This window comes from Octopus bimaculoides, chromosome 3, assembly GCF_046866305.1.
Source record: "Octopus bimaculoides isolate indiv1 chromosome 3, ASM4686630v1, whole genome shotgun sequence".
Taxonomy (NCBI): domain Eukaryota; kingdom Metazoa; phylum Mollusca; class Cephalopoda; order Octopoda; family Octopodidae; genus Octopus; species Octopus bimaculoides.
Window position 1 is genome coordinate 145,989,443 of NC_142930.1, and position 22,507 is coordinate 146,011,949.

General features: G+C 36.9%; 2 protein-coding genes across 3 annotated transcripts in view; one reads left to right on the forward strand and one right to left on the reverse strand.

The window, feature by feature from the left end:
- Positions 1 to 8,793, reverse strand: part of LOC106883042 (uncharacterized) — a 40,991-nt gene extending 32,198 nt beyond the window's left edge. The window contains exon 1 of the mRNA XM_089349764.1: positions 8,629 to 8,793. The gene's annotated coding sequence lies outside the window, so the exon portion shown is untranslated. The remainder of the gene's footprint in view (positions 1 to 8,628) is intronic.
- Positions 8,794 to 8,843: 50 nt separating this feature from the next.
- Positions 8,844 to 22,507, forward strand: part of LOC106880108 (beta-catenin-like protein 1) — a 30,914-nt gene continuing 17,250 nt past the window's right edge. The window contains exons 1-4 of one of the 2 annotated variants that reach the window (XM_089349766.1): positions 8,844 to 8,972; positions 18,562 to 18,741; positions 20,584 to 20,690; positions 21,384 to 21,523. In XM_089349766.1, coding sequence (XP_089205892.1) covers positions 18,667 to 18,741; positions 20,584 to 20,690; positions 21,384 to 21,523 — 322 coding nt within the window. In that variant the 5' untranslated portion in view covers positions 8,844 to 8,972; positions 18,562 to 18,666. The remainder of the gene's footprint in view (positions 8,973 to 18,561; positions 18,742 to 20,583; positions 20,691 to 21,383; positions 21,524 to 22,507) is intronic. The other variant, XM_089349765.1, reaches the window with a different exon arrangement.

Sequence of the window (22,507 nt, forward strand, 5' to 3'; positions counted from 1 at the left end):
ATAAAGCTGAAGCAAATTAACACCAAATGTACAGTGCATGTGTTTTTTATGGCTAAACTGGCAATATGACCATCCCCCAAATACAACAATATACATATGTATATACATATACACACACATATATATATATATATATATATATATATATATACATACATAGATACACATATATATATACATACATACATAGATACACATATATAATATACATACATACATATACATATATATCTATACATTATATACACATATATACATATATATACATACATATATACATATATATACATACATATATACATATATATACATACATATATACATATATATACATACATATATACATATATATACATACATATATACATATATATACATATATATATATACATATATATACATATATATATATACATATATATACATATATACATATATGTATACATATATACATATATATACACATATATACATAGATATATATATATACACATATATATACATTATATATATATATATGAAAAATATATCTATACATATATAAAGAAATATAAATATATATATATATAACAAATAAATATATACATATATATAAATATATGTATATACATATACATATAAATATATATAACTCTATAAGATGTACCCGGTGCAAGCTATGGACACATAAGAAGTGCAGCAATATCAAAGGCAGATTAACTACAAAGTTAGTCTCTGTATGTGGCAGATGTTCAGGTGCAATAAACACTGTAAACAAACAGGAAACAACTTCTATCTCATTCCAGGGAGAAAAACTAGAGGTAGTTGATAGCTTCCGCTATCTGGGTGACCAAGTTAGTAGTGGGGGTGGGTGCGCTGAAAGTGTAACTGCTAGAATAAGAATAGCCTGGGCCAAGTTTAGAGAGCTCTTACCTCTGCTGGCGACAAAGGGACTCTCACTCAGGGTAAAAGGCAGACTGCATGACGCATGTGTACGAACAGCCATGCTACATGGCAGTGAAACATGGGCTGTGACTGCTGAGGACATGCGTAAGCTCGCAAGGAATGAAGCCAGTATGCTCTGCTGGATGTGTAATGTAAATGTGCATACCCGTCAGAGTGTAAGTATCTTGAGAGAAAAGCTGAACATTAGAAGCGTCAGTAGTGGTGTGCAAGAGAGACGATTGCGCTGGTTTGGACATGTGGTGAGAATGAATGAGGATAGCTGCGTGAAAAAGTGCCACTCCCTAACAGTTGAGGGAACCCGTGGAAGAGGTAGGCCCTGGAAGACCTGGGCTGAGGTGGTGAGGCAAGACCTTCGAACATTGGGCCTCACCGAGGCGATGACTACTGACTGAGACCTTTGGAAATGTGCTGTGCGTGAGAAAACCGGCAAGCCAAGTGAGATCGTTGCCAGTGCCCCTGGACTGGCTCTTGTGCGGGTGGCACATAAATGACACCCTTTTGAGCATGGCCATTTTCGTGCGGCTGACACGTAAAAGCACCCACTACACTCTCTGAGTGGTTGGCGTTAGGAAGGGCATCCAGCTGTAGAAACTCTGCCAAATTAGATTGGAGCCTGGTGTAGCCATCCGGTTGCACCAGTCCTCAGTCAAATCGTCCAACCCATGCTACCATGGAAAGCGGACGTTAAACGATGATGATGATGATATATATACATGTATATATATATACACATATATATATATATATGTATAAATATATACACATATATATACATACATATAAATGTATACATACATATATATAAATATATATACATACATATATATATATACATATATACACCTATACATATATATAAATATATACATACATATAAATATATATATACATATATATAATATATATACACATATATAATATATATACACATATAAGTATATATACATACATATATATAAATATATGTACATACATATAAACATATATACATACATGTATATAAATATATATGTACACATACATATATATATATATATATATATATGTACATATAAATATATAAATATTTATACATATATAAATATATATGTACATACATATATAAATATTTATACATATATATAAGTATACAGTGGGGGGAAATAAATATTCCGTTTTTGATAGACTTTGCCGTGTGCTTAGAGTCGTTATCCTGTTGTAAAACCCACCCTTCACAAAGCTGGAGCTTTTCTACAGAGTCCCATAAATTATTGTTCAAAATATTTTGGTACATCTCTGCATTCATTCTACCATCTATCACATGATACATACTTATATATATACAAAGATATATACCTATATACATACATATATACATGGGTAGGTGTGTGTGTGTATATATATATATATATATCTCCCCTCCTTTTCCCTCTGCTACTCTTTGTCTTCACACAGCCTTGGTCACGTGTGTCCGGCTGCTATTTCTTTTCGTTCTTGGAATCACCAAGCTCGCACGTACTTCTTTGCCCCTCCTGTACGTGCTTCACAGCGTTCAAGACATACACACTTCACGTCTGGCTGTACAGCCTTTTTGTTTGTTTATTTCACCGTTTCGTTTTCCTGTCTTGTTTTCCGTCCGCCACTACCCTCCACAAAAACAATTTAATTTGTGTTCATGGGAAGAACCATTTTAACGATGCGTACTGCCTTAATTCTTCGAAACGCCGGAGTTTTAATGGTGGCAGCTAATGAAGGGGATGTTTCTATGTGGCCTGCTTGTTTGTTGCACCTTGTTTACCATTTTGTCCTTGTTCTTTTGCCACGTCATGTACCCAGTTATGTATCTATATGTACATGTAGATGAACGTATATAGATACATGTACATATATATGCATATACTCATATATTGTTTATGATAGTACCAGGGTAGATAAAGCAATTAAGAGTATGAAGACCGGGAAAGCCCCCGGCCCATCAGGAATCACTGCAGAGATGCTCAAAATATCTGGCAGTGTTGGCTATAGCCTAGTCACCCGTATTACGAACCAGGTGATACACGAAGGAGTCATACCCTATGACTGGTGTAGCAGCATCATAGTCAACTGCTACAAAGGTAAAGGGGACGCTTTAGATACAAATAATTACAGAGGCATCAAGCTGTTAGATCAGGTTATGAAAGTTACAGAGAGGGTCATAGCCCAACTAATTAGGGAGCGAATCAATTTAGATGAGATGCAGTTTGGGTTCGTGCCAGGTAAAAGCACTACTGATGCCTTATTTCTAGTGAGACAGTTGCAAGAGAAATACCTAGCCAAGGATAAACCTCTGTACCTGGCTTTCGTTGACATGGAGAAAGCCTTTGACAGGGTCCCCCGATCCCTTATCTGGTGGTCAATGAGGAAACTTGGGATAGAAGAATGGCTAGTGAGAGCTGTGCGAGCCATGTACAGAGATGCGGCCAGTAAGGTGAGGGTTGGAAATGAGTACAGCAATGAATTCCGGGTAGAGGTAGGGGTCCACCAAGGTTCCGTCCTCAGCCCCCTATTATTTACCATAGTCCTCCAGGCAATCACAGAGGAGTTCAAGACAGGTTGCCCCTGGGAGCTCCTCTATGCTGATGACCTTGCCCTAATTGCGGAGTCACTATCAGAACTAGAGGAGAAGTTTCAGGTGTGGAAGCAAGGTCTAGAATTGAAGGGCCTTAGAGTCAACCTAGCTAAAACCAAAATCCTAATAAGTAAGAAGGTAGATAAAACACAAACCCCTTCAGGTAGATGGCCCTGCTCAGTATGTAGAAAAGGAGTAGGTAGTAACTCTATAAGATGTACCCGGTGCAAGCTATGGACACATAAGAGGTGCAGCAACATCAAAGGCAGGTTAACTAGCAGGTTAGTTTTTGTTTGTGGCAGATGTTCAGGTGCAATAAAGACTGCAAACAAACAGGAAACAACTTCTATCTCATTCCAGGGTGAAAAACTAGAGGTAGTCGATAGCTTCCGCTATCTGGGCGACCAAGTTAGTAGTGGGGGTGGGTGCGCTGAAAGTGTAGCTGCTAGAATAAGAATAGCCTGGGCAAAGTTTAGAGAGCTCTTACCCCTGCTGGCGACAAAGGGACTCTCACTCAGAGTAAAAGGCAGACTGTATGACGCATGCGTACGAACAACCATGCTACATGGCAGTGAAACATGGGCTGTAACTGCTGAGGACATACGTAAGCTCGCAAGGAATGAAGCCAGTATGCTCCGTTGGATGTGTAATGTCAATGTGAATACCCGTCAGAGTGTAAGTATCTTGAGAGAAAAGCTGAACATTAGAAGCATCAGTTGTGGCGTGCAAGAGAGACGATTGCGCTGGTATGGACATGTGGTGAGAATGGAGGAGGATAGCTGCGTGAAAAAGTGCCACACCCTAACAGTTGAGGGAACCCGTGGAAGAGGTAGGCCCAGGAAGACCTGGGCTGAGGTGGTGAGGCAAGACCTTCGTACATTGGGCCTCACCGAGGCGATGACTACGGACCGAGACCTTTGGAAATGGGCTGTGCGTGAGAAGACCCGGCAAGCCAAGTAAGATCGTTGCCAGTGCCCCTGGACTGGTTCTTGTGCGGGTGGCACATGAGATGCACCATTTTGAGCGTGGCCGTTGCCAGTACCGCCTGACTGGCTCCTGTAGGATTTTCGAGCGAGATCGTTGCCAGTGCCCCTGGACTGGCTTGTGCGGGTGGCACATAAAAGACACCATTTCGAGCGTGGCCGTTTTCGTGCGGGTGACACGTAAAAGCACCCACTACACTCTCTGAGTGGTTGGCGTTAGGAAGGGCATCCAGCTGTAGAAACTCTGCCAAATCAGACTGGAGCCTGGTGTTGCCATCCGGTTTCACCAGTCCTCAGTCAAATCGTCCAACCCATGCTAGCATGGAAAGCGGACGTTAAACGATGATGATGATGTATACCTATATACATATAAATGCATCTGTTTTTATCCATATTCAGCACATAACCTCATAGTGCATTCTTCCTTCATACATTACACCTGATTCTTCTCATCTCCAATTTTTCCCCAAATACATTAGTACTTTATGATGCAGTCACACTGACTTTGCATGTCTAATTGTGTATATCCCAGCTTTATCCCACTCTAGTTTTTGCATGTACTCTGCATTTGGGATCCTTTATACAAGCATCACAGAACCTGCTTTTATTATGAGCAAAAGTCATTTTTGTGTCAACAGAGTTGATAGCTCTCTGAATTTTCCTCTTATTTGTATTCTAGTAACTACACATTCAAATCATTATCCTCTACTGCTAGTTAGGCAACCTATGTAGCAGAAACTATCTACTGCCTCTGAGAAGTTTCTAGTGAGAAAATCTATTTTACATGCATTCTTAAGTTTTATGAGTCCGGTGCATCTTCCACACATAAGCACTGGTTTTCTCATTAACCTTCCACTGATTCCACTGCACCTCTTGCATGTCCATAGTTTGCACTTGATACATCGTACAGAATTCCTGCCTACACCTTTCCTACATATCAAACAGAGCCATTTACTTGAAGTAGAGTTTTGTCAAAGGCTTTTTCCAGCTCAACAAATGCCAAGTATTCTTAGCTAAATGCTTCTGTTACAGTTGTCTAACTAAGATGGCATCAGTAATACTTCTCCTTGGCACAAAACCAAACTTCATCTCATCTAGTCTAATTCTATTCCTAAAGTAATTAATTGGGCAATAATCCTCTCCTAACTTTCATGACATGGTCTAACAATTTGGTACCTCTATTATAATTCCTAAGGCAGCTGTTTTATTCTTTTAACAGCTGGCTATATATATATATATATATATATATATATATACACACACACATACATATCAGTATATGTGTTTATCATCATCTTTTAATGTTTATTTTCTTTGTTGAAATAGGTTCTTAGAAAGGTTGATAGCATCTGATGGGTACAAGGGTTGCATTCTTCTCAAATGTCTGTCTGTTACGGTTGCTACAGCTGGCACCCAATCACTTTACATAGTGTACTGGGTAGCTTTTTTACAACATCAGCACTAGTGAGATTGCCATGTAGCTTACAAGACTAAAATCCCTTTGAATTGAATGGTGGCTATATGCAAAGAGATAAGAAGTTAACGTAAGAAAGAAAGGGCCTGAAGTGAACAGCCCTCCTGTTGTGAGGAGCTACATGGCTACTTATATAATAAAGAAAAATGGGTGGGATAACTGGAGAGAGAGAGAGAGCTGAAAGAGATAAAATAGTGGTGATGAAATGTTTGTATGGACCCTGAGGGTAGAAAGTGAATACAAGTGGGAATGTTGGTAGGTCTAAGATGGGAGCATGTATGAGGAGAATGAGGGAGGAATAGAGATGAGGAATGCACAAGGTGGTAGATATAATGACTGAATAACAAGGGTGAATGGGTAATTGATGATAAATATTTGCTGGTGGGAAGGCAGAGAAATAGTAGGTGATTGGGTAGAGTTGAAAGGTAGATGTAGTGAATGGTGGTCCAAGGTTATGGGGAATCAGTGATACAAGACTTGAAGGGGGAAGACAGAGGGAGTAGTGATGGTGACTGACACAGCAGAAGGAATGAAAAACAGCAGAATAATAATAATAGTAAAACAGTAGACAGGAAAAGGATGACGGAAATGGAAATGGGTGGATAGGTTGCAAGGGGGTGAGAGAAGAGGCAGACAGTACACAGGAACAGAGATTAATGTAAAATGTGAGTGGAGAAGGACAAAATTAAAAATAAAAGATGAATGACAAATGAAGTAGTGAAAAAAATAACTGGTATTACAGAAAATGAAGCAATATGCATTTCTGCTCTCGTTTAATTACAGTAGCAAAATACAGCACTTAGGTTGGTCAGTGATAGAGGTGATGGGTGGTGCTTTAGGAGGAAAAACATTGGGCAAGGGACCTAATTGTATGTATGTGTGCATGTATATAATACATAATCATGTTCCCGAAATCTCAATTTTGCCATCTATCCTTATCAGCTCCTCTCTGAGGTTCAAAATCAGCCTTCACAACTTAGTCACGTGTCTTCTTAGGTCACACTCTTCCACAAGTTCAATCCACGTTAAGTGATCAGCACTTCTTGAAACAGCTGTCTGCAAACATGTGCATCATAGGTTCATACCAGCAGCCTTCTTTCTTACATGCTACATCAGATCCCTCTAACGTGTGTGTGAATGTCGATAGCATGGATTGGATGGTTTGACAGTTTCCAACGAGCCACCAAACTGTGTCAAGTCCCAATGTCTGCTTTGGCATGGTTTCTGCAGCATGATGCCCTTTTTAACATCAACCACTTTGCAAAATGTATTAGATGCTTTTTTCGAGGCACCGACAAGTAACTGACAAAACAAGTCCCTTCGACTGACTGGGGATGTATATTAAGGGAAGTGGCTTTATGCTAGGTATTGAGAGGCTATATAACACAGGGACGGAAACAGATGTCTTGCTGTGGAGGAGATACATGGCTACTCTAAAGAGAAAGAGAGAGAAACTATGTTGGTGATGAGATGTCAGGGCATACCTTCAATGTATAAGAAGATGAATATAAGATCGGGAAGAATGGGCAAGTTTGCAAAAGTGTGAAAAGAGAATGAGAGATGGTTAGAGATGGGGGTAGATGTGAATACATGAATGATGAACAAGGGTGGAGGCGTGGTCGATGATGAATATCCGGGGTTTGGGAGGAGCTGAGGATGTGTGTGGGTGTGTATCTCAAATGTAGCTATGAAGGGTCTATAAAATATCACATAAGATTCCCTTAGAAAAAAAAAAAGTGAGCAGCAAATTCATCGCCAGGAATAAAACCAGGTGTCTGCTGCTATACCACCAGAGAGACTTGCCGACTTCCAAGTGTCAAATTAGAAGCTTTAAATTCGACATGCGAAAAAAAAAACCGTTTATTCGATCCAAAATTTAGAAAAATATGACCCCTTTATATAAGCAGATACATCATTTTCATTCATCCAACTTTTCTTTTGTGTAATTGAGATGGAATTCTTTGCTCGGTTTAAGTACATGATCGTGGCTGGTTCATTGAGTTATGTCTTCGACGTGATATTCATCTATGAAACCTAAGAGAGAGCTTTATTTAGTATTGAACAGTTGAACAAAAGCCGGATCTGTTCATAAACAGAGAAGAGTGATATTGAAGGGACGTTACTCAAGTCATCGTTGACCAGTTGTATTGTAACTGATTAGCAAGTATTTTGTGTATTAAAACAAAATTACAATCGAACAAAACAAAAAAAAATCTTTAAAAATATCAAAAAAACAGATATCGATATGTTAAAAAAGCAAATATTGCAACAAATAATGATTTTGTTTATTAATAAACCAATTACTACAATCAACGTGTGAACACCGAATATATTCTGATCTCATGCCGCATAAACTGAATCACATTTTCTCTTTGGAATTGAGATTTAACATAATCAAAAGCTATATTTTATTTTATTGAACACAAAACAAATGTTATTCGAATAAACATATATATATATATAATTGCACAGTATATGCCCTTAGCTGCAAAGGAGAGAAACGATGTAAATATGAAAAGAAGAAGTGAAAAAAAGGGATGATTAGGTAAAAAATATTACATGGACAATTCATTTTCATATTACCCTTCTTTTAAAACACACAGAAAACGTAGAATTTCCTTGTAAAAACACCGACTTACCTTTGAAAATAATGTCTGCGTAGCGAATGATAGATAGCTTATAAGCAAGCCAAATATTTGCACATAAAAGTTGTGTGTTTATCCAATTAATTGCAGCGAAGAGTTGTAGAATCCTACAGCACTTCTGTCTACTCCTCGGAGGTCGCCATTGGAAAAATGGTGATTGGTTGAAATGTGGCACGTGACTATATTACGCATGCGTAATTCTAGTTGATGCAGTCAACATGGATGTGGGAGAATTGCTCTCTTACCAGGTGAGCCTTGTCAGACTACATACTTACTTGCAACTAGCAATTTATGCTGTTGTCTCTCACAAATATCATAAGGAAATTTAAATATTTACAGTTAAGATTTCCTCACTTCACTATTTTTGTTATTATTTTCGATCTTACAGAATATTTCTAAGTAGAATTGTTTTTCTTTTTATATTATTTTTAATAATTTCATTTTTCTGGGGGGTTTTTTTTAGTATTCTAAATTTCCTTTTCTTTTTATATATAATTGAAATAAAATTTACAAAATATATTTTGCCTCAAAGATTCCTTTACAAAATATCTCAGGATTTATATTATTATAACTACTAGGTTTTTATTTTATAAAAGTTGGGGAAACATCAAAGATTAGATCTGAAATCATTCGTCCCTAGAGCTGATCTTAATTTAATTAAATTTCCATATGCATTATCTAATTGCATTATTGTATAACCTGGAATCAAAGCAAAAATAATCAGCTAGTTTCCAAATAAATTTCTCCTTAATTATTTATTATAAATGCAATAGTCAAATGTTTACAACCAGTTAGAATTAAGAAGGAGCTTCGATTATCCGAAAATATTTGATTTCACGATTTGCTACGTAAATAAAGCTTCCATTATTCTATATTTCTCTCTCTATCTTCTGCCATTCTGTGTTCTCAATGTTTATATACACCAGCGTCACTAAAATTAATTTAGCTGGCCACTGGGTCGTGTCCCACTTTCCTTTGGTTGTTATAAGAAGTATATTTGACTCTATCTTCATAAATCACTTTTTCCTTTATTGGCTGTCATTAATATTAAGTTATCAAATAAAGTGATACCGTTTGTAAATATTAATGCCTTGAGGCACGACACGTGCTGTGGTTATGGCTTATCTTGTAGAATATTTACCGCTTTTTAAAACAAAGTGACCCTCACTAACGAAACTAAACACCATGAAATAAAGGTGGAATCGTTAGGGCGTCGAATTAACTACCTCACTGTATTTATTCCAGATCTTTACGTTCTGAGTTCAAATCCCTTCGAGATCAAACGATTATTTCAAATACGAAATATGCGTTCAAGCTCCTTCTGAGTAGATTTTTACTTTTCATCATTTTGGGATTGTTGTGTAATACCACACTCCCTACTTTGATTGAGCAGATCTATGGTCAAAGGCGTTCCGATCATGACCACATCGTCTTTTGAGATTATTTTATTTTGGGCGACATTATCCAGTATGTCTTTCATTACAAATAAAGCGTAAATCGACATTGGCTGCTCAAAGTTCTAAGGGTAGATAAACCACGTACTTAGTCAATAAGATCAGTTTAATCGGGTATTATGTGTGTGTATGAGGATACTGGTATAGTCGAATGGTCAAGAAGTTCGCTTTGTATTCACAAAATCCCCTTTCATAACTTCTTGGACGAGTGAATTTTAACATTACCTGTGGTAGATTAAAGCCTAATGAGTAAAATTAAGTAAATGAAAACTGCGAATATTTTCCAGATGGGCTGTGCCTGTAATGGGCTGTGCCTTGTGATACACTATGTATTGCTGATTCTACCCTAGGATTACCATAGTGTACCTGAAATATTTAGCCACTTCCACAAATTCAGTTATTCAATGAGCATTTAATTCAGTTGATTGAACAACAATGAATCCTAATTGCTGAGACCGACTCAGATCTGTTTACTCTACTAGTGTATACATATATATGTATGTATATATATATGCTTTTATTTTTTACTTGTTTCCCTCATTTGACTGCGGCCATGCAGGAACACCTCCTTATAGGGTGCTAGTCGAAGAAATCGACCCCAGGACTTATTCTTTGTAAGCCTAATACTTATTTTATCGCGAACCGCTACATTACGGGGACATAAACACACCAGCATCGATTGTCAAGCGGGTGGTAGGGTGGACAAACACAGACACACTCACAGAAATATATATATATATATATATATATATATATATATATATATACGAGAGGCTTCCTCCAGTTTTCATCTACCAAATCCACTCACAAGGCTTTGGTCAGCCTGAGGCTATACTAGAAGACACTTGCCCAAGGTGCCATGCAGTAGAACTGAACCTAGAACCATGTGGTTGGGAAGCAAGCTTCTTACCACACACCCACACCATACACACACACACACACACACACACATATATATATATATATATATATATATATATATATATATATATATATATATATATATATATATATATATATATATATATATATATATATATATATATATATATATACATATATATACATATATATACATATATATACATATATATACATATATATACATACATATATATATATATATATATATATATATATATATATATATATATATATATATATCAGAACAGTTTGATTCAAACTCCTTGGAGCTGCAGCTGTCAGAGCCTGACTCCAATGGTCAAAGACTAGTGACATGCTTGAAACTCGGAGTACCAAGGAGTCTGAATCAAACTGTTTTGATCCATACATGTAACTCCCAATAAATGTGTTACCTACTCACTTGTAATCATTGTCATCATTTAAGGTCTGTTTTCCTTGCTGGCATGGGTTGGACAGTTTAACAGGAGCTGGCTAGGCAGAAGACTGTAGCAGACTACGCTATCTGCCACACACATAGCTGTATGGTTAATAAGTTAGCTTCTCAACCACATGGTTTCAGGTTCAGTCCCACCTCATAGCACCTTGGACAAATGCCTTCTACTATAGCTCCAGACCAAGCAAAACCTTGTGAGTGGATTTGGTAGATGAAAACTGAAAGAAACCTACCATATATATGTATATATTTATCTATCTATCTGTATGTATATATATATGACAAGTGTATTTCCATGTCTCCTTGTCTTGGTATTGCATGCAAGTTGTAAATGGATGGCACCATCATATAAGTAGTGTTATTCTTTTCCAATTTTCCATGCAATCATGTCCAGCCATGGGGAAATATTATCTTGCTTCAAAATAAATGAGGGTTGGCAACAGGAAGGACATCGAACCACAGAAAATCTGCCTCAGTAAATTCCATCTAACCCATGCAAGTATGCAAAAGTGAGCATTAAAACAACGAATATATATATATATATACACCCACACACATTCACAAGTCCCAAAGTGTGTGGCCTTGTCCTTGTGTTTTAAATTTTAATTTTAATTTATTACATGGGTCCGTAACAATGTGTTACTTTTATTTTCTATGAATTAATTATTTGTCTGTATCTCTTGTAATGGTTTTACCTAAAGATAAGGACAAGACAGGAACTATGCCTTTTAATCTACCAGAGTAAAATACTAGGGTCAATATAATCAGCTGTTCCCTTACCCCAAACTATGATGCTTGTACCTTTGTAGAAATATTAAATATGGTGGTGTGATAGGATCATTAGAGCTTCAGGCAAAATGCCTTATTTCTTCTGACTCTTTATATTCTGGGTTCAAGCACTGGGGTTCCCCTTCCCTTAAAACTTCTGTTCTTGTGCCTAACTCAAAACAATAGCAGTAGAAGTAAAAAGACATTAGGAATTGTTAGAGTGCAGTATTTGTTCTAGCTCTTTACATTCTGAATTTCAATCTCCCTAAGGTCAACTTTACATTTCATCCTTTTGGCTCAATAAAATAAAGTGCAAGTCAAGTGTTGGGGTCAATGGTATTGACTTATCCATTCTCCTCAAAATTTCTGGCCTTGTGCCAAAATTAGAAACAGTTTTACAGTTAGAATTATTGTGGAGCGGCAGAGAGTACTGGGTGAAATGCCTTCCAGTATATATTCATGTTCTGAGTCTACTTCATTTTTCTAGTGTTGAATGTGTTGGGGTGGATTTAATTAATGCTCTTCCTCAAGACCATGCGGCCATTATTGTGGTGTTTTTTTAGTAGATTCCTCTACTTTTAAAAATATGTGTAGTTTATCTCCTGAAGAAGTGGGAAAGTGTTTGTGGTATTTGTAATATGTTTAGTTGTTTCTTGTGTCAACCCTTTAGCATTTAAACTGGCCATATCCAGCCCAAATATTCTATCTGTTTTATGTTCAAACTGGCCAGATACAGCTTCTCACACCTACCCTAAAATGTCATTCTAAAAATAAACAATCAGTTCATCGAAGTCTTGAAGCTATGAGACAATATATGATTAATTCAAAATTATGTGAATAAATAAGCAGTACTTTATTGGGTTTAATTCAACTGAGTTATGTTACCATATTTAGTAAGACTAACTTTTGGGGTTGTGTGTTGTGCGAGCCCTGGTATGACTTTTGTGTTTGTGCATATCCAGTGCACTACTATTTTGTACTCTTGTATCCCATCCTGCTTCCATTTTGAGGCTCTTGTATTTTGACATCTTTGGTGGCTCCTTTCATGATAATGTTTTGATCAGAAGGAATTGAAATGTGTATCAATGGATGTCTTCATTTCTGTCTTTGATTGTAATATCTGAGCAACTCACATTGTCCTGCTTTACCAGTCAGGACATACATTTCCCAGATTATTCCAATTATATCAGTGTCATCTTTTATCTTTTACTTGTTTCAGTCATTTAACTATTAAACTGCAGCCATGCTGGAGCACCGGATTGAAGAATTTTAGTTAAACAAATCAACCCCAGTACTTTTATTTTAAGCATGGTTCTTATTCTGCCAGTCTCTTTTTCCGAACTGCTAAGTTACAGGGACATAAATACACTAGCACTAGTTGTCAAGTGTTGGTGGGGGACAAACACAGACACACACACACATATTGCTATATATGCATATATATATATATATATATATATATATATATATATATATATATATATATATATATATATATATATATATATCCACTCACAAGGTTTTGGTTGGCCTGAGGCTATAACAGAAACACTTGCTCAAGTTGTCACACAGTAAGACTGAACCCAGAACCTTGTGGTTGGGAAGCAACCTTCTTACCCCACAATCATGCCTACACCTTCTGTACCGGTTTTGGCACAGATTTGTACGTATTGTTCTCAGTTTCCATATGGAAATATCTGTATATTGTCCAGTGGTTATAATTACCAACTTATTAACATACATGATGATGATCATCATCGTTTAACATCCGCCTTCCATGCTGGCATTGGTGGGTCGGTTTGACAAAAGCTGGCTAGGCAGAAGCCTGCACCAGACTTCTGTAACTGTTTTGGCAAGATTTTTACAGCTGGATGCCCTTCCTAATACCAACCATTCAGCAGAGTGGACTTAGTGCTTTTTACGTGACACAAGCACAGGCAAGGTTATATATATATATATATATATATATATATATATATATATATATATATATATATATATATAGTGATGGTGCATGGCTTAGTGGTTAGAGTGTTACACTCACAATTGCAAGATCATGAGTTCAATTCCTAGACCGGGCATTGCGTTGTGTTCTTGAGCAAAGCACTTCATTTCATGTTGCTCTGCGATCATTTCAGAATCAGACGTGGAACACAGTGCACCTGTTCAGGTGCTTATGTCTACACAAACATTTGATCACTATAAACAAATCTTGTGTGTGGTTGTTCAGCAAGAAATTGCCAAATCCTCATACGTCATCTAACAATGGGAGAGTCCACGATATATGTATCTGTATATATATATATATATATATATATATATACACACACATACATATATCGTGCCTGTGCTTGTGTCACGTAAAAAGCACTAAGTCCACTCTGCTGAATGGTTGGTATTAGGAAGGGCATCCAGCTGTAAAAATCTTGCTAAAACAGTTACAGAAGTCTGGTGCAGGCTTCTGCCTAGCCAGCTTTTGTCAAACCGTCCCACCAATGCCAGCATGGAAGGCGGATGTTAAACGATGATGATGATCATCATCATGTATATTAATAAGTTGGTAATTATAACCACTGGACAATATACAGATATTTCCATATGGAAACAGAACAATATGTACAAAACTGTACCAAAACCAGTACATAAGGTGCAGGCATGATTGTGGGGTAAGAAGGTTGCTTCCCAACCACAAGGTTCTGGGTTCAGTCTTACTGTGTGACAACTTGTGCAAGTGTTTCTTTATAGCCTCAGGCCAACCAAAACCTTATGAGTGGATATGTATATATATATATATATATATATATATATTGACTGATAGTTGTGAATGTCACTGTCTTACCAGCAGTGGCATTCATTTCCAATTTTCTGTGGAAACGTCTGGCAATAAGGAAATATTATGTTGCTTGGATATAGGTGAGGGTTGGTTACAGGAAGAACATCCAGTTGTAAAAAAATCTACTTCAGTAAACTCTGTCTGACCCATGCAAGCATGGAAAAGTGTTCTTTAAAATTACGATGATAATTGTACTGTTTTGTCGTACATGGCTATGTCAGGGCACTAAAAAGTTTTATTATTATATTGTATAGGCCTGGTTTTTGTCAGCTTCAGAACCACTGGTTTATAATTCATGTTATCCTCTTGTTATGCTTTATATTTTTGTGGATAGACATTGATCTTTTATTACTAAAACCAGTCTTACAGGATATTGATAGGTTTTTCTCTTTTTTTTTTGGGGGGGGGGGGTAATTTTTCAGTTCTGCTTTGATCTTATCCTTATTTTGTTTTGTTTTTTTTTAAACCCTTTCTGTTATTTTGTCCTGGCATGCAGGGTGAAAAGAAGCTTGCTTCACAACCACATGGTTCTCTCTCTCACACACACATACACAAATACACTGGGAGGGTTTTTTTCCCTTTTGGGGGGGTGGAGGTGGGGGAGGGTCTCATCCGTACACCTTTCAATTCATTTTGGCTAATTGCTTTAATTTTGAGATGAGATGAGCAGCCAACATGTCTAAGAATATACAGGGTGAAGCAAAAGTCGTGCACCACAGGGATAATTTATCAAAAGTATAATTACACAGGAAAATTTTATTTGCTAGTTTTATGTGCTGTTCAAAATGCTCCCCTTCCTTTTCATAACACATTTCAATTCTGTGCCTGCATGGTTCATTAACCCTTTAGCATTTAAACCAGTCACATCCAGCCCAAATATTCTACCTGTTTTTCGTTCAAAGTGGCCAGATCTGACCTCTTACGTCTATACTACAATGTCATTTTAAAAGTAAACAATCACACCATCAATATCTTGAAGCTAAGAGATAATGCATGATAAATTCAAAGTAATGAATAAATAAGTAATACGAGTGGCTGTGTGGTAAGTAGCTTGCTTACCAACCACATGGTTCCGGGTTCAGTCTCACTGCATGGCACCTTGGGCAAGTGTCTTCTACTATAGCCTCAGGCCGACCAAAGCCTTGTGAGTGGATTTGGTAGACAGAAACTGAAAGAAGCCCGTCGTATATATATATATATATATATATATATATATATATATATATATATATATATATGTATATATATGTATGTGTTTGTGTGTCTGTGTTTGTCCCCACCCCCACCATCGCTTGACAACCGATGCTGGTGTGTTTACGTCCCCGTAACTTAGCGGTTCAGCAAAAGAGACCGATAGAATAAGTACTAGGCTTCCAAAGAATAAGTCCTGGGGGCGATTTACTCGACTAAAGGCGGTGCTCCAGCATGGCCGCAGTCAAAATGACTGAAACAAGTAAAAGAGTATCTGATAGAGTAATCTGAACACTAAAGGGTTAACACATCAGAGTTTCCTCTGTTATTTTACTGCATTCATTTTCAATTCCACCATTGATGTTGGATTGGTTGCACTTTTTGGTCTGCTGCTTCAAGGGCGGTCAGCAACACTACTAGTTTCTTTAAAAGGATTAATTACACTTATCAATTCTGCCTGTTGAGTTCCTCTTAAACAGATCTGTGAGTAGCATCTGCTTTCCAATACATGAACACAAAGATAACTCATTCATCCTTTGTTAGTTTTTCACTCATCTTAATTCATCAAAATTGTTTCCGCAAATAAGAAGATATCAGAAGAAATTAGACATTTAAAACATTATTAATTAATTAATTCCTATGGCACATGACTTTCACCTCATCCTGTATGTATCAGGGATATATATATATTACTGGTAAGCAGGTTGTTTGTATGTAAAGCTTATGCAAAAATTTGTTTTTGTTTTAGAGAATTAATAGTTATTGGTCAGCTGATTGATTCTTTATTTATTCACTAAATATCGTTACTACAACCTCTTGTGTACTGGTTTAACTAGAAATTTAAGTTGCTAAAGTACTTTCAAGTTATCTTAATTATGTTCTTTGTATTATTGCATTTTTCTCATCCATTTTGTACATTTATCATTTTTGATTCTTTTGAAAACATTGTCAATTAAGCAAAAGCTATCATCATCTTCTACTACTATTACTACTATTGTTATTATTATTATTATTATTATTATTATTATATGAAGGTGGCAAGCTGGCAGAATCGTTAGCATGCTGGGCGAAATGCTTAGCGGTATTTCATCTGCCGTTACGTTCTGAGTTCAAATTCTGCTGAGATCGATTTTGCCTTTCATCCTTTCGAGGTCAATCGAATCAACTGGCCCCCTTCCCTAAAATTTCAGGCCTAGTACCTATAGTAGAAAGGACTATTATTATTATTATTATTATTATTATTGTTAAAGCACCCACTACACTCTCGGAGTGGTTGGCATTAGGAAGGGCATCCAGCTGTAGAAACTCTGCCAAATCAGATTGGAGCCTGGTGTAGCCATCTGGTTCACCAGTCCTCAGTCAAATCATCCATCCCATGCTAGCATGGAAAGCGGACGTTAAATGATGATGATGATTATGGTGGTGAGCTGGCAGAACCGTTAGCACACCAGGTGAAACGTTTAGCAACATCCATCCGTCTTTACATTCTAGGTTCAAATATTGCTGGGGTTAACTTCACCTCTCAACCTTACTGGGTTGATAAAATAAGACTTATCCCCACCCCCAAAAAAGTTGTTGGCCTTGTGCCAAAATTTGAAACCATTATTATTTTTATTATTTGACATTTGATAGTTTCAAGCAGATTTCTACTGCATCACCTGCTACACCTGATGTGTGTGCAGCATTGTGTGTTCATTTTTACTGTTGGGGGAGTGCAAGCTCTTCCTGGTTTTGTATTGCATGTTTGTTTTGTTATGGGCTTTGGTTGCAGCCTTATGTTGTATTAGTGTGTGTTGTGTGTGTAATGCGAGTTGTGTTCTTCTGTTGGGTGTATGGCCTCTAGAGTACATGTCGTGGAGGTTGTTTATCTTATTGGATATTTATTGTGTAAAGTGTGTCTTGTGTTTGTGGGTTGTTGTTGTTATTACTATTATTTTTATTATTATCATTGTTAGTTTCTGGCAATTTCTACTACACCTCCGTGTTGCTGGAGTATGTGCAGCATTGTGTGTTCTATTTTTGTTGTTGGGAGTGTACAAACTTCCCAGTATTGCATTGCATCAGTTTCTGTTTTTTTTTTTTTTTTTATGGGGTGCGGTGCAGTCTTTTGTTGTATTAGTGTTTGTATTATTATTATTATTATCAAAGCGACTTTGCCTTTCATCCTTTCGAACTCAATAAAAGTACCAATTGAACACTGGGATTGATGTAGTCGACTCATCCCCACCTCCCCCAAGCTGCCCTCGTGACAAACATTTGAAATAATTATTATCACTTTATTGTCATTATTATTATTATTATTATTATTATTATTATTATTATAGCCAGAAAAACCTGGATTCAGTCATAAAAGGCAGCGACATTATGAAGGTGAAAATGATAACGATAGTGACTATCCTAAGAAAAGTAAATTATCAGAAAATGATCTGATGAAAGCTGAATCTCAGTTGTCTGAAGAGACTCGTGTCAAAATTGCTCAGATAGTTGAGGATGAAGAGCCTGAGGTTAGTATGAATTTCATTCGTTCGTTTTTAAGTCCATTTCTCATGTTGGCATGAATTGGATGGATTCTTAAATGTACTATTAATAATAACAATAATGAAAACAATTAAACAAAGGCCATCTCATTATTTTGTGAACTGCACTAGTAATCTAGTAGAATCATAGTCATCACTATTTAAACTACTCTAAGAAGTAAGATTTAGAGAAGAATCATTAATATAAAGCTGCGCAGAGGATACTTTTACATCACTCATTATGATTCATCATCATCATCGTTTAATGTCCGCTTTCCATGCTAGCATGGGTTGAACGATTTGACTGAGGACTGGCGAACCAGATGGTTGCACCAGGCTCCAATCTGATCTGGCAGAGTTTCTACAACTGGATACCCTTCCTAATGCCAACCACTCCGAGAGTGTAATGGGTGCTTTTACGTGCCACCGGCATGACGGCCAGTCAGGTGGTACTGGCAATAGCTGCACTCAAATGGTGTTTTTTACGTGCCACCTGCGCAGGAGCCAGTCCAGAGGTAATGACCTCGCTCAAATGATTTTTCACGTGCCAGTAAGGCGACACTGGTAACAATCATGCTCAAATGATGCTATTTACGTGCCACCGGCACAGAAGCCAGACAGCTGCCCTGGCAATGATCACACTCGGACAGTGCTGTTAGCGCTCCACTGGCACGGGTGCCAGTCATCAAATTTGGTTCAATTATGATTTCGATTATATATATGTTTTTAAACGTGTGTGTGTGTATTCACTTCAGTATATGAATATTTAAATTTTAGGTAGTGGCTAATTACTGCTACCTAAGTGACTTAATTAGTAGTGGAGGAGGATGTACTGAAAGTGTAATTGCTAGAATAAGAATAAAATGAAAAAATTTCAAAGAGCTTTTATCTCTGTTGGCAGCCAGAAGTTTCTCTCTCTAAGAGACATGGGCCCTGAATGCAGAGGACATGCAAAGACTAGAGGGGAAGGACCTAATATGCTCTGTTGGCTGCGCAGTGTCAGTGTACATGTACAACAGAGTGCTAGTGTATTGAGAAAAAAGTTAGGCATATGAGGAATTAGATGCAGTATGCAAGAGAAAAGACTGTGCTGGTTTGATCATGTGATGCATATGGATGAGGACAGTTGCTTAAAGAAGTGCCAATCACTTAAAGTGGATGGAACTTGTGGAAGCAGGACACCCAGTAAGACAAGGGTCAAAGTGAGACTGAATCCCAAATTATGTGGTTGCTGTGTAGTAAGTAGCTTGCTTACCGACTACATGGTTCTGGGTTCAGTCCCACTGCGTGGCACCTTGGGCAAGTATCTTCTACTATAGCCTTGGGCCGACCAATGCCTTGTGAGTGGATTTGGTAGACGGAAACTGAAGGAAGTCCGTCGTATATATGTATGTGTGTGTATATGTTTATGTGTCTGTGTTTGTCCCCCCACTATCAGTTGACAACCGATGCTGGTGTGTTTACATCCCCGTAACTTAGCGGTTCGGCAAAAGAGGCCGATAGAATGAGTACTAGGCTTCCAAAGAATAAGTCCTGGGGTCGATTTGCTCGACTAAAGGTGGTGTTCCAGCATGGCCACAGTCAAATGACTGAAACAAGCAAAAGAGTAAAATACTTTACAAGAACACAATATAAAACTTGGTGGTTGATGAAATATTGCAAATTTTTTCAAACTATTATGCTCAATTAAAACCCTTGAAGACAATGAGCTCCAGCATAGCTGCAGTCCAATTAACTGAGATCAATTGGTAGGCAAATATGATCAGAATTATTACATGAAATGAAATTATTGTTAAAATATAGATCAAATATTTTCTGCTTACCTTACAGATTGATGTTCTGGATGAAATTGCTCTGAAAAGAATGCTGCTTCAATTTGAAAAACGAGTCTACAAAAATCAAGAAATGAGAGTCAAATTTCCTGATATGCCAGAAAAGTAAACATAATACAATACTTTTTTTAAACCTTCTACTTTGTCGTAATGGTTTTGTTGGATATTTCTAGATTGTGCAATAGTTGGATTTTTTTTTTTTTTTTTTAATTACATTTTACTCTAGGCAGAGGTGTTAATGCCTGTAACATTTACAAGTATCTTACATAGGAGATTTTCAATGCAATCTATGTTCAGCTTGAATTCTGGCAGGTTGACTGTTGGTAGAACATACAGTAGGTGAGAAATAGGTGCTGGGTTTTGGGAGTTAGCTGATGATAAAGCCAGCTGAGGCAATTTTTTGTGACCGTTTTACTAAGTCTTTTTTTTTTTTTAATCACATTTTTTATCAGTTCATCATTTTTAAATCATTCAAGAATTACAAATATATCTTCATTTGATGTCCAAAGCTGCATCAGAATGGAGGCTTTTGGTCATTTTTTCATGTTAATATACAAATTTCAGTTCATATGACAGATTAAAGTTTGCAATTTTCTATAACCATATTTTTTAATGTATCTTCATTATTACAACTAATCAAGAAGCAGATTATGAAATTTTGCTAATTCTAGTACACCTATTCATATTAGAAATATATTTTCATTTTCCTTCTTCTATACTGCATTTATTTATTACTACATCTGTTGAACATTTTATTCTTTCTTCTCTTATAATGTGTTCTGTAATATTCTTTTACAGGTTTATGGAATCTGAAATGGAACTGAATGATGTCCTCCATGAAATGCATGTGGTAGCAACTGTGCCTGCACTCTATCATGTTTTAGTAGAACTAAACACTGTACAGTCACTATTACAGTTATTAACACATGACAACACTGATATCCTTTGTGTATGACAACTTGTTTTTGTTTGTTGTGTGTTTTATTACCTCCGCCTTAGCAAAGGCGGAGGTAATTTTTTCAGCCACGTTTGTTTGTTTATTTGTCCATGGACAAGATATCTCAAGAACCGCTGCATGGATTCGGATAAAACTTCCAGGGATGTCTACCTTGTGACTGGCACAACCTGATTAGATTTTGGGATCGATCCGGTACCAGACAAGGATTCCAGATTATTTTTCCTGTTTTTTTTACTTAATTTTTGAGAACAGTCGGGTTCATTTTTAGTATTCTTGTTTGTTAGAGCAGTCTAGTTTATTTCAGTTATTCTCATTTTAATAAACATCTCCGGTTAATCATTGGGAGGACGTTGGTGTTGCCTCGGTGGAGGTTTGCTTTTGTTTATTATTTCTTTTTCTATTTTACAAATAAAACTCTCCTTCATTTGATCAACATCCTATTTTACATATCTTTCCCAATGAAAATGTACAATAACTAGTTTTTAGCAAGGTTTAAGTGTTATTACTAACACAATTTAATGGCTTTATACTATGTGTGAAAGAGAGTGCCACAGTTGCATTGGCAAAGTACTGCTTAATGAATCAAAGTGTAAATAGTTCACATGCAATTCCTAGTTCTATACTGAGTTCATGGCCAAGACACTTAACTCTCAGTGACAATGCATCTAGCTTTAAGTATTGCACTACTTCAACTAATAACAGCACTTAGCACGTAGCGCAGTGAGTATTTTTTGGTTTTAGTGGTTGGACTTATCACCAAACAAATTTTTGATGATTTTAGCCCGAGGTCAACATCCATCTAGCAAGTCTATGATCGAAGATGTTCTAGCCATGACCATTATTAATGTTATCTAGGAATGCATTATCCATTATGTCTTTTGTTTCTTTTTCTCGAGACAAGACAAATGTAATTTGATGGAGATTTAGCAAGTTCAGTAACCATGTAGAAGCTACCTAATGTTTC